The 12789-nt window shown below is 42.9% G+C and overlaps 2 protein-coding genes across 7 annotated transcripts in view; one reads left to right on the forward strand and one right to left on the reverse strand.

Moving 5' to 3' along the window:
• The window catches only part of pde5ab (phosphodiesterase 5A, cGMP-specific, b), a 90614-nt gene extending 87835 nt beyond the window's left edge, over positions 1 to 2779 (forward strand). For all 6 annotated transcript variants that reach the window (XM_042070024.1, XM_042070022.1, XM_042070019.1 and 3 more), the window contains exon 22: positions 570 to 2779. In XM_042070024.1, coding sequence (XP_041925958.1) covers positions 570 to 692 — 123 coding nt within the window. In that variant the 3' untranslated portion in view covers positions 693 to 2779. The remainder of the gene's footprint in view (positions 1 to 569) is intronic.
• A 1075-nt stretch (positions 2780 to 3854) lies between these two features.
• On the reverse strand, positions 3855 to 11468 carry mad2l1 (MAD2 mitotic arrest deficient-like 1 (yeast)). Its single transcript, XM_042070079.1, has 5 exons — positions 11311 to 11468; positions 9562 to 9708; positions 8958 to 9078; positions 6689 to 6792; positions 3855 to 4609 (listed from the first exon to the last, which is right to left on the reverse strand). The coding sequence occupies exons 1-5, from the start codon at positions 11372 to 11374 to the stop codon at positions 4437 to 4439; spliced, it is 609 nt and encodes a 202-aa protein (XP_041926013.1). The 5' UTR covers positions 11375 to 11468; the 3' UTR covers positions 3855 to 4436.
• Positions 11469 to 12789: the final 1321 nt, after the last annotated feature.

Consider the following 12789-nt stretch of genomic DNA (forward strand, 5'->3'; position numbering starts at 1 on the left):
GGATTCAGTCCCAAACTAGTGTGTCCAGTTCCAAACTAGCGTCTCACGTCTCCAGTCCCAAGCTAGCAGATCCAGTCCCAAACTAGCAGATCCAGTCTCAAACTAGCGTCTTCAGTCCTAAACTAGCGGATTCAGTCCCAAACTAGTGTGTCCAGTTCCAAACTAGCGTCTCACGTCTCCAGTCCCAAGCTAGCAGATCCAGTCCCAAGCTAGCAGATCCAGTCCCAAACTAGCGTCTCCAGTCCCAACCTAGCAGCACCAGTCCCAAACTAGCGGATCCAGTCCCAAACTAGCGTCTACAGTCCGAAAACTAGCGTCTCCAGTTCCAAACTAGCAGCACCAGTCCCAAACTAGCGGATCCAGTTCCAAGCTAGCGGCTGCGCTTCCTAAACTTGCCTTGTGTAACCAGCACTCACCATGCCTGTGCCTCTTCCATAAACACATATAGTGTAAACATAGTTACACCTGCTACTGTTGCTCAGCAACGTTGAGTATCATCATAGAGCATGCGGTCACTAAGGTACCAAGTCCAGAGCCTGACACAGTGTTACTCTTTCTCCCTCTCTCAGACACTGTCGGGCCTGTCTGAGGACTGCCTCCCCCTGCTGGAGGGCTGCAGGAAGAACAGGCAGAACTGGCAGCTGTTGGCGGAGCAGGGCGACGAGGCTGACCTCATCAACGGCTCCCTGTGAGACATGCACGGGGGGCAGGGGTCACACTCGATACGCACGACCCGAGAGTGTGTTTGTGTCTGTTTACTCCACAGGGCATATTCCTGTTCCACAGGGCGTGTTCCGATTCCCTAAGTTCCACAGGGCGTGTTCCGATTCCCCAAGTTCCACAGAGTGTGTTCCTATTCCCTTGTCCACGTTCCTTTGACCCTCCAAGGGCATGTTCAACATGGTCCAACTCCACACGATCACATTCCTTTGGGCATGTTCACCTCCCTCCAGCAGTGCACCCTCTTGCCCTTTCCCATCCCCCACAACCAGGACACCCGCTCAGTCTGGCTCGGGCCTCATCCGGATCGGCGTTTAGTCCCGACCTGATCGGCACCAGAGAGGACCCGATTGGACCCACCGCGAGACTGACAGCCCGCCCCCCCAAAACCCCCCAACCCCACTAAGAGGTGGCATTGACACTAAGCTTTATTTATTGCCATAGTTTTATTTTTTAAACTGTAAGTTTGTGCAGTTCACTTTCACAGGTAGCTGACAGGGAAGTTATTTATACATTTAAGAATGTTTACACACACACATAGCACAACATTTCAGAATGTTTACACACACACACAGCATCGTCCACACTGTAGCAGCAGCTAGGAGTACCCAAGAGGGCATGTCCATACACACGTCTGTGTGTGTATGTTAACATTCTACATACACCGTTGTGTGTGTATGTTAGATTACAGTGTAGCAGGTAGGTACACCCTAGTGTGCATGTGCACACACATCTGAGTGTGTGTTTGTGTGTGCGTGTGAACACCGGTCTAAACACACACATATCTGTGTGTATGTATGTTAGTAACACTTTTCATGAGAAATACTGTTTTTTGTTTGTCACTTTACTGTGCCACATACATCTTATATTAACATTTATTATCTATAAAACACATGAAGTGGCCTTCCAGACGAGAACATGTGACAACACGTTTGCTTCATTCAGCCGAATCTAAAGATTAGGGACGAATCCCAGCCAAATACGGACCAGAATCTAAAGCAGATTAGGGACGAATCCCAGCCAAATACGTACCAGAATCCTCTACTGCCTGACAACCAAAACTAAACATGACCAACGCAGTCTTCAGTCAGTCAGTAGCAGAGATTTCAGGTGTTTGCCATGTCAATCACAGCAAAACCAGAGTGAGAGTGTGTGTGCGTGCGAGTGTGTGCACGTGTGTGTGTGCTCATCTCTGGTGAGGCATAAAACAGTTCACAGGTCGGCCGCTCTTTTACACTCGTCTCTCAGCAGGTGTTTCCTATTCAGTCACTGTGTGTGTGCGTACACATGTGCTTACACAGGTGGGGGATGCTAAAGTGTGCTCCCATTCACACACACGCGACTGTTTGATGTCCCTGAATGAGGTCTAAACGAGTCGCAGCGAAGCAGGCAGGCACCTGGGAAACCAGCTCTCTGTGATCAATGCCAACGTGATTACCAAATAAGAACACATTTGTTCATTCAGTCTCTGTGTGAATGTGTGAGAGAGAACATGAACAATACTATTTCTGAAGCCATGACAACTGTAAGGCAACATTAGAGCACTATTTCTGTGTGTGTATGTGTGTGTAACAGCTGTAAGGCAACATTAGAGCACTATTTCTGTGTGTGTATGTGTGTGTAACAGCTGTCAGGCAAATGCAAAAGGACCCCAACTGAAGCCATAACAGAAGTGACTCATGTCTATTTTTATACACAATGGAGGGAACAGACCACACACACTCTGGTTCTCTGGCAAACACTGCTTTGGTCTAAATTTAGACCAAACGTATCCAGAACTGTTCTACACCAGACCAAACCAGTGCTGTATCCAAAACTGTCTAAACCAGACCAAAACGGTTCCACGCCAGACCAAGAAGGGTTCTGGACAGGTTCCGTACCCTGGAAGGGTTCCCCTCAGGCTGATGTTCTCACATGTTCTCCTGGAAGCTCTGTCTCTTGGAGCTGCTGCACTTTGTAGAGGGCTGTCACTAGGGCTGCTATTTTCTACTGAACTTTTCCAGAGCCTTTATTTATGAACCTGTCAAATGTTTTTTCTCTTTTTAAACATACAAAACTGCAGAGTGTATGTGTGGTCATTATTGTGTTGTTGTGTGACTGAATGAACACACACACCTCACTCCAGACTATCTAATCCACCACAGTATGGCGATCGGTAGCAAAAACGGGGTTCTCAGGTTTTTTTTGGTTCCAAGGACACCTTTTGGGGGCGAATCTTCTGATTCTTCCGGTCCAATCAGCGCAGGGCTGTTTGAGATCCGTGCACACACCACACACACCAGACACCAACACACCACAGTTTACTAAATTAGGCATACTATGCAGTACTGAGGGGTTATTAGATCAGACATACTATGTTGTCCATTTACCAGTTATAAAACAGGTTTCTTCTTTACACCTCTAGAACCCTCTGGCCCCACCTAACTGAAACCAGAGACTTTCTAATGAGACACAGCACTCAAAAAATCCTCCATAGAAATGCATGGGGTTAGTTTGTAACGCCAATATGGAAGTTTTCTACACAGATCACACTCCTTCCTCGGCAAAGCGTCGACATGTAAATACATTGAGCCAATCATGTGGTGTGATGTGAATACATTGAGCCAATCATATGGTGTGTTGTGAAGACATCTTCCCAATCATGTGTTGTGAACTCACCGCTGGAGCAAGATTGGCGTCATGAAGCCTTGCGCACGCGCAGTTCTGCCAAATAGGATGCCGGTTGAGTGCTTAAAAAGCGTTGCAATATGGCCGCCGAGTGGAGGGACTTGCCTAAAAGGACTTTGCTTAAACTCCATCCTACACCACATATTCAGTTTACTAAATATAAAGTGAAGCTCAAGATTTGACCAAATATGGTCATTTCCCCGCCCTCCCCCTCTAGAGGCCGACTGCATTTTCCACCAATCGGTGCACAAGGTCACCACGTGGCCAACCAATAGGTGCACAAGGTCACCACGTGGCCAACCAATCGGTGCACAAGGCAAAATCAATGTAATTAAAATGTTGTTGAGGTGCCTAATCAGCACAAGCCAATCAGAGATGAGCAGGGAGAGGCCAAGCAGAGGGACAAGATCACGGGCTTCTGACTCCCCCTGCTGGACACAGGGGGAATGACCTCCACAGACACACCATACACAGGAGACGTTTATTGCTCAAAGAAGACATTTCTTTACATTTTCATAAAAAACCTTGAACCTCTAAAACAAAAACTGTTCCGTTTGAGTAGGACCGACATCGAACATCGGAGGAGAGCCGAGATAAGAATATTTACATCAGGACAGAAAAACAGACCGAAGAGACATGAGAGAGAGAGTAGGAGTATAATCAGGACAGAAAAACAGAGAGAAATGGAGAGAGTGAGAGAAACAGAGAAAAATGGAGAGAGTGAGAGAAACAGAGAAATGGAGAGAGAGATGGAAAGAGATGAAGAGAGAGAGAGTGGGAGATGGAGAAAGAGATGGAGAGAGAGATGAAGAGAGGGAGAGCATGGGAGATGGAGAAAGATGGGAGAAAGAGGGGAGAGAGAGGGAGAGTGCTTGGTCATGTGGTAGGAGGGGTGGATGGCCTGTGGGGCGTTTCCTGACGGCATCGCTGTGTTGTGGCCATGACGATGATGATGCAGTGTTCCAATGCCCTTTCTAATCAGGACTCATTTCAAACACCTCTCCCTTGGCCAGCACCCCCCCCCCCCCCCCCCCCCCCCCATAGGGGGTCTACATGGAGTCGGTTCTCTTGTAGGCCACCATGCTGTTGACTTTGTGAATGGACGTGGTGAAGGAGCGCAGGCGGACCTCTTCTGATTGGCTGATGGTCTGCGGACCAGACTCCTCCCACTTCTCTGGTACCTCCAGGTCCTTGTCTGTGTAGACCAGCAGGTCAAACGCACCTACACACACACACACATATTTTAACCATTTATTTATGTCCACATGAAGAAAATGGTACAGGGACACACATATTATGAATGCAGTACAATACATACGCAAACCCATGGACCAGTAGCATGCACCAGGTCTTCACAATAATACTTAACTTAAGTGATATATAACTTAACAAGCACAATACTCAGTTCTTAAGGGTATAAGTAGTAGGGCTTTAACTCCGAACTTCGTTATTCGAATATAATTCGATTATTTTAAAAATTATAAAGATATTCGAACGAATTTTAGGGATCTCTTAATATTCGAACCTGTAGCCTATGGAGATAATTTTTTGTAAATGTATTTGCTTGTAAACGTTGTTTTCAATTCAGATTCCGAGGATTTTTTCACGCCTGGTGAAGTAAAATGGCGAGCTCATTAGCAAGGCTATTATTGGTCATCTGGGCTCCTGTAGGTGACGTTAGCATCCTGGCTGGTTCACGCTTAGTGAGCTCCCACATAGACATAATAGACACTTTTATTTTAAACTTAACCTTCCTCTGATTTTAATCACCTCAGTTATCAATCAAAGCAAACAGGGAAAAGAAATGGCAACACAATCATGAAATAAATGTGCAGATAAGTCTGAATGAAAAGCAGCACTGGTTGAAGCCTGGACATATTGTAAACAAAGTAACGTTAGCTTAATTTGCTAGTTTATCATAGTCTACTGGTCAGACTGTTCAGTTTCCCCACGTGTGTTTAAGTTTCAAATGAATACTTTTTCTCCTTGGGACATGCCCGTTTGAGTCTTGGAATACTTTTCCATTTGCATCGGGATTGAGATTATTAGAATTTAGCAGACAATTTGAATGCAACAGTTTTGAACAAATTCGTGCAGCGTGCTAATGATGCTAACCGGATTTAATAGCAATTTAACGATTAATGTTTGGATTACATGTGCATGCTGAGGAGGGATGCAACTGTTGAGAGGGAGTGAGAAAGAGTGCACGGGGCAATGAGAGTCTGTGTTGAGGTAGGCCTACTTCTATCGCCTACTCTGGTAGAGTTTGACATACTACAATGCAAGATATATTTAGCTTATTTATTTATGGACAACGTAAGGCAGGAGGTGTGTGTTGCTTTTAATTATGAATGTTTTGTATCGAACATATTTTTTTTATTGATATCGATTACATGTCTATTGCGATACATATCGCTATCGTTTTATCACCCAGCCGTATGCTCAATAATAACAATTTTAACACACGCATAAATACTCAGCCTTAAGTGCACATAGTCTATTGACATTGACTGATACACTGCCCTCTGGTGGACAGAACATATAGAACTTAAGTTTGATACCAATATCGGTCTTACTGAATACATTTAATGGTTAAAATATTATTAATACATATTCGAATTTTAATATTAATAAACGAACTTCGAATATGATTTTTGGGCAAAAGTCAAAGCCCTAATAAGTAGCAACGTCTCCGCCATGTGTGGCGGCTGCCAATAACAGCAGAGATGGCACAGTACTCTGCAAGCTGTTTAGCCCTTTGTCCATCCCAAGTAGTTGCAGCCCTCTTACTAGCAACCTGTGTGTGTGTCCTAGGCTACCAAATATGAATACGAGTAGTCTGCACCTATAGCCTAGCTCTGAGATGGTGTTTAGGCATGGACACACACACACACACACCTATAGCCTAGCGCTAAGATGGTGTTTAGGAGTGGTTGGTATTTAACTACCTTGGTGCAGAAAGCCTCCTCCACACACACACAAACACACGGTAGGGTGGGGGAAAGAGCAGTACAGAAGGTAAACTTCTGCTGTTCAGGTGAGGAGTTTACATCTCTGGCCTACAAAAGGCCTCACACGCACACAACATGGTAGGAATCGCTCTCTTATGTGTGTTTGGTTCCTCACTCACTCGCATACACTACATGGTAGGAATCACTCCCTTATGTGTGTTTGGTTCCAAAGTCCTTCCCCTCACACTGACACTTTCTCTAGCAGACACAGGAAGTCATTTTCTACACACACACACACACACACAGTCTTTAGCAGACGCAGGAAGTCCTATTACACACACAGTACTCACAGGCAGTCTCTAGTAGAGGCAGGAAGGTGACTGTTGCTGTGATCTGTCTGATGACCGAGCGGATCTCCTCTTGGATGGCCTTGATGGATTTCTCCCGGGGAGCACTGAGACACACACACACACACACACACACACACACACACACACACACACTTTAGATGACTAACCCTCAGACTGTGGACCTGAGCCCAATGCAGCCCCACACAGCATGAAGCCAAGAGAACAACTCCCACTGTAGCATTATTAACACTCCACTCAGATCAACTCCCACTGCAGCACGATTAACACTCCACTCAGATCAACTCCCACTGCAGCATTATTAACACTCCACTCAGATCAACTCCCACTGCAGCATTATTAACACTCCACTCAGATCAACTCCCACTGTAATAAATGCAGCATTATTAACACTCCACTCAGATCAACTCCCACTGTAATAAATGCAGCATTATTAACACTCCACTCAGATCAACTCCCACTGCAGCATTATTACAGTTTTTCTCAGTCGCTTTGGTGCTTTTTTCAGATCAGAATGAAAATTCTCATAACTATTAGTTCAACCTCCACAACATTTAGTCATTTGTGCACATCATAGTAGCAATTTCTCCTTCCTCTGAACAAATTGCAAATACTTTTGGACATGTATCAGTTGCTTTCATACAATTCTCTGCTGTTTTTTAACATTATCATTTGCTTATGTCATGTCAGTCAAAATGAACTATACTTATGAATGCTGAATAGTCGTTCCCAATAAAACTAATAGTCTTCATTTCATTGCTTGAGTCATTACATACAAAATTGTTGAACTAGTTATCAAATTCTGTCACAGTGCTGTAGAATTGCAAAGAGCATACAGTAAAAATGTATGCATTCAGTGTCTTGTACTCACTTACTCACCTAACTACAGCAATGTGTAACTTTACTGTAGTTTTCAAATGGCTGTACAAGTACTGTATAGTGCTGTCTTGAGCATGTTCAGGTAGTGTCACCGAGTTCTGACCTTTTTTTGCATTGGAAAACACTGAGAGAACTGTCATAATGAAAACATGACAAAGCCATTTGACTATCTTGTTCATAAACGATGGTGTCAAGACTTTTTTTTTTTCATTTTAATGACACTGACAGTTTCATTGACATGAATACCTGCTTTTGAGGAATGGACTATCCATTTTGAGCAAGCGACGTGCTTTTGCAGGTCATCCACTAGGTTTTGCAGTTTGCACTAATTGTTTTGAGAAATGCACTAACTGCTGTGCAAATGTTAATAGTGATGTGAGAAAAGCACCAAAGTGACTGAGAAAAACTGTAACACTCCACTCAGATAAACTCCACTGTAATAAACGCAGCATTATTAACACTCCACTCAGATCAACTCCCACTGTAATAAATGCAGCATTATTAACACTCAATGCAGATCAACTCCCACTGTAATAAATGCAGCATTATTAACACTCAATGCAGATCAACTCCCACTGTAATAAATGCAGCATTATTAACACTCCACTCAGATCAACTCCCACTGTAATAAATGCAGCATTATTAACACTCAATGCAGATCAACTCCCACTGTAATAAATGCAGCATTATTTACACTCAATGCAGATCAACTCTCACTGCAGCACTATTAACACTCCATGCAGAATTTCCATATAACATTTTAAAAAGGCATTATAATGCACACAATTATGGTATATGGTGTGTGAAATTATTGTACATGTGTGTGTCTGTTAGGGCTGCAATGATTATTTTCGTATAATTATTTTCTTGATTAATTGTTTGAGCGATAAACCGATGGCTTTGCCATGACATCTTGACATTAACTGAAGGTCATGACACTTGACGAAGCCGTCAGCAAATTATGTCATCTTGTAAAAATTACATTAAAACATAATTTGTTGCAATAGACGCATATTTAGTTTATTTATTATTGTGCTTCCCAACTGTAGGGGGAAGCCGAGAGCAAATCTTCTTTAGTGTTCTTCTGCTTTAATGTTCATGACCGGTGTCATGTTATGGTTATGACAGTGTCAGGTCAGTCTTACGCACACCCCCTCAAATGAAGTGTTACCATTTACAATTACAAGTTATAATATTGAAAGTAGCCAAGCTTAAAAGGCTGCAATCAAAGAAAGATATTCTTTTTACAGAATGACAACAAAATGATGACAAAAGTGTGTGTGTGTGTGTGTGTGTCTGTCTGTCTGTGTGTTCTAGTGTCGATATGGTGCGTGTGTGTTGCTGAAGATGGTGTGTGTGTGTGTGTGTATACCTGCTTTCCTTGGCAGTTTTGTCACACTCGATATCAAACTGCCAGCGCTCCAGAACCTCATTGGTCTCCAGGCAGGTGATGACCAACACCAGCTTCTGGACCGTACACTCACAGAGCCACTCTGAAACACACACACACACACAGAGTGAGATGATGACCAACGCCCATTTAATTAAATAATTCTAGAAAGACCACTCTAAAGCGCACACCAAGTTTATTTACATACAAACACACGGCACCTATGAAAACACACATGTTTACACATACACACACGCGCATGGGTGAAGACCATCACACACTACACAGTCTAAGCACACCTCTCAACTAGCCCGTTCGTTAAGACTAACAGCATCTCCATAAACAGATTTGATTTAAAAACATGACAAGACTTAAATGTCATTGCTTTCTGTAAGTTGCTTTGGACAAAAAATACCTTGACCTTCAGACTAACCCCACAGGTGTAGCTCTAACATGTTTTTTTTCCAGAAGTTTAATCATCAGTGGGCAAATCATGATCATCCAATCAGAACACATGGAACCTGTTATGTGGTTGCCCAGCAACACAGCATCGCTGCCCCATGAGGAGGACCATCAGGGCACTCACCTTTGAGCTGAGCCACCACGTTGGTCAGGTAGTTCTTGAGCTTGGTGTCGGTGGTGAGCATCAGGCTCAGGTCGTACTGAGTGACCCTGGAGAACGTCTCCGGTGGGTAGATACCGCGCTGGTACAGGATGCTGTTGATGCCGAATGCTGTGACCACATAGGAATAAGAATTAGTGTTTGTATCATTATTCAGGTTTAAATTCAGTTTCCCCTACAACCCTTATGATGCCATTATATATGTTATGATCGAGCATCAGAGTAACTTTTTAAACATTGACTGTCCCAAAACTATTACAGTTAATAAACTGTGTGCTGAGTGTGTTTCACTAATTCACGGATTGGGATAAATGCAGAGACCAAATTTCCCTCACGGGATCAAAAGAGTAAATATACTTACTTAATTAATTAATTATTAATTCCACTAAGACTAATTAGTCTGGAGGAAAGGAGTCACAAAAAGAGGATGGCAACTAACGAACTCACTGTCTCGATTAATTGGTGTTTGGTCTATGAAACGTCAGAAAATTATGAAAAATGCTTAACATTGCTTCTTATAGCCAATATGACGTCCTCTGGCGTCTTGCTTTGTCCATTCCCCAAAAGATATCCAGTCTAATGAAAATAACTAAATATGTATTCTCTTTCGCTCCTTTATAGATATATTATGTAAATTGTTTAATCTACTAAAAAAAATAGGGTAGCAACTTTATTTGTTACAGCTTGGAAATGTACGCCGGTTGTAGCCCCTTTGGCGAGCACTGGGTCAGTTGGAACTGCAGGTTACTTATCGTGGCTAAAACAAAAAAGTACCGTTACAACAAAGGTGATGGAGTAAACGGTGTCCTCTGGACGTCATTTAGGGCCTTTCCTTTTGAAGTACACGTACGATCTTACACAGATGTACGGGGTCAACTGCCACATTTTTTACAAACCACAAGACATTTCTGTTCAAATACTGAGTTCAAATACTTCCCTGACAGCGCCCGTCTTTTGATGGCCCTAGAATGCGAGTTAGCCAGCTACAGTCAGAGACTACACTCTTTGCTACAGTTCCTCCTTTTAACACAAATGCATCATGTTTAGATTCCATTAGTCAGTGATGTGTGAACCCAACGAAAGTACGGTAATTCAGCTACACGTTAAGTTATATCTGGCGAGAACCAAGTGTGAACAACCCTAACGTTATGTGTCCTGAGAAAGATCCCTTTTTAGTTAGCCATGATGTGGCTAGTAAAATAGTCTTGCTAGTGATTATCATTTGCAATTATCGTCCTTGTCATCAGATCATGCAGGCGTGGTTGCAATTTGTGGGTTTTCAATGCCAGGAAAATAACAAGTTTAGAAATACAACAATTACATATTTATTGTGATTTCGGCCTCAAATGCACTCCTGCTTGCAATATCAATACATCGTGTCGACTAGAAAGCAAGGGACGTTAACGTGGAAAAAACCCAACATGCAACTGACGTTAGTCATCCATGGCTAGATAACTAACTAACTAGGAGTCCAACTTTGTTAACCTTGCAAACCAAGATAACTTGTCCACACGAGCAAGCATGGATGCGTAAGTATTCACCATACGTATCCAGAAATCACAATGTTGTTGTAAAGCGCTTTTTAAACAACGCTAACGTTAATGCTAACAGTTAACTACGCTAATATGAGTTATGTTACCATTGTTAGCTCGTGTGAACCAAATGACTGTTTTCTTGACAAAACTTACATGTGCAACATTACCACGTACTTACAAAAGAATTCAGCGACGATTTCTGAACTCCCCTTCAAGGTGATCCCTTTTAATGTGCTAGACATGTTTGGGGTTTTCTTTCTGAATTTCTCACTTGTTCTCTTATTTATTTTCTCCACCCGCCACACTTTCAAATATTGTTGCGTCACGTAGTCTAGCGCATGCGCAGTATCACACCTTCTTTATTGTTGGGGTTTGAAAGCCAATGTTTAGTGCCACCAACTGGACTGGAGTAAGACGGAAATAATCCGGAAATAATATAGTAAATTCATTTTGATACTCAAAAAATACTGTATCATCAAAAAGCATATCATCAACTCAAGTCAACTTTATAGATAGATAGATAGATAGATAGATAGATAGATACTTTATTCATCCTGAGGGAAATTTTAGGCAACACAACACACATATTTCACATACATAAAAATCACTAACTGAAATGTAAAAAGTAAAGAGTAAATAGCATCTGGTAAGGTCTGGTATGGACTGACCCTGTGATGTATTGACCATGATAAGGTGCTATGGTAGAGTGCAATGGTGGTAGTGCAAAAGTGAACAGTGCAGGGAGTTGAACAGTGCAATAACTTTAACTTTGTTGTTAAATATTAACTATGACTATGAAGAGACAAGAATGTAAACATAACTCAGACACAGTGGGGTGGAGGCAGAGAGACAGACTCATGCAGACACAGTGATATGATGGTGGAGAAAAAAAAAATATATGAACATATTTCCCCTATCCTGGCATCTCTACACTGGCTGTCTGTTAAAAGTCGCATTGACTTCAAAATATTACTTCTAACATACAAAGCCATTAATGGCCAGGCACCAGAATATATTAAAGATCTCCTAGTCCCATATAACCCACCCAGACCACTACGATCACAGAATACTGGCCTTCTTGTAATTCCAAGAATCTCAAAAACTACAGTAGGAGGCAGAGCTTTCAGCTATCGTGCACCCCTCCTCTGGAATAATCTCCCTTCCTCAATTCGACTAGCAGACACCCTCCCTATTTTTAAGTCTAGACTTAAAACATACCTCTTTACTGCCTCCCATGGTTAGGTATGGTGCGGTGTGGAACTTCACCCACCTCAGGGATTCTTGGAATGGACCACCCTGCTGAGTCCTTGTGTGACTGGCACCCCAGTCGCGCGTGCGATGGTGGTCACTGACCATACCTGCGCTGGTGCCGACTACCCCTCACCATGCCTTAGTTATGCTGCTATAGCATAGTGCTGTCATGGACTTTTCATGTGTCATGCCATACAACCCCCCCCCCCCCCCTCTTCTCTCTCTCTCTCAACTCTCTCTCTCTTGCATATTCTCACTATGGTATACTGTAACAATATATAGTACCACTGATTACTTATTGACATTAACCATTTTGATTTTCAGTACTAACCCACTCTACATCTCTCTTTCTTCCCCCTTACTGTACCTCACTTGTGAGGTATATCATCACCAGTCATCAACCATC

The sequence above is a fragment of the Alosa sapidissima genome, chromosome 18, assembly GCF_018492685.1.
Source record: "Alosa sapidissima isolate fAloSap1 chromosome 18, fAloSap1.pri, whole genome shotgun sequence".
NCBI classification, from domain to species: Eukaryota; Metazoa; Chordata; class Actinopteri; order Clupeiformes; family Clupeidae; genus Alosa; species Alosa sapidissima.

What these genes read in the sequence shown, in the direction of transcription:
- mad2l1 (XM_042070079.1), bottom strand. Translation starts at nt 11,374, where the DNA reads ATGTCTAGCACATTAAAAGGGATCACCTTGAAGGGGAGTTCAGAAATC. An exon ending in CGTGGTGGCTCAGCTCAAAG is followed by an intron (nt 9,079 to 9,561) that starts GTGAGTGCCCTG and finishes TGTGTGTTTCAG; the next exon opens with AGTGGCTCTGTGAGTGTACG. An exon ending in AAAACTGCCAAGGAAAGCAG is followed by an intron (nt 6,793 to 8,957) that starts GTATACACACAC and finishes TGTGTGTCTCAG; the next exon opens with TGCTCCCCGGGAGAAATCCA.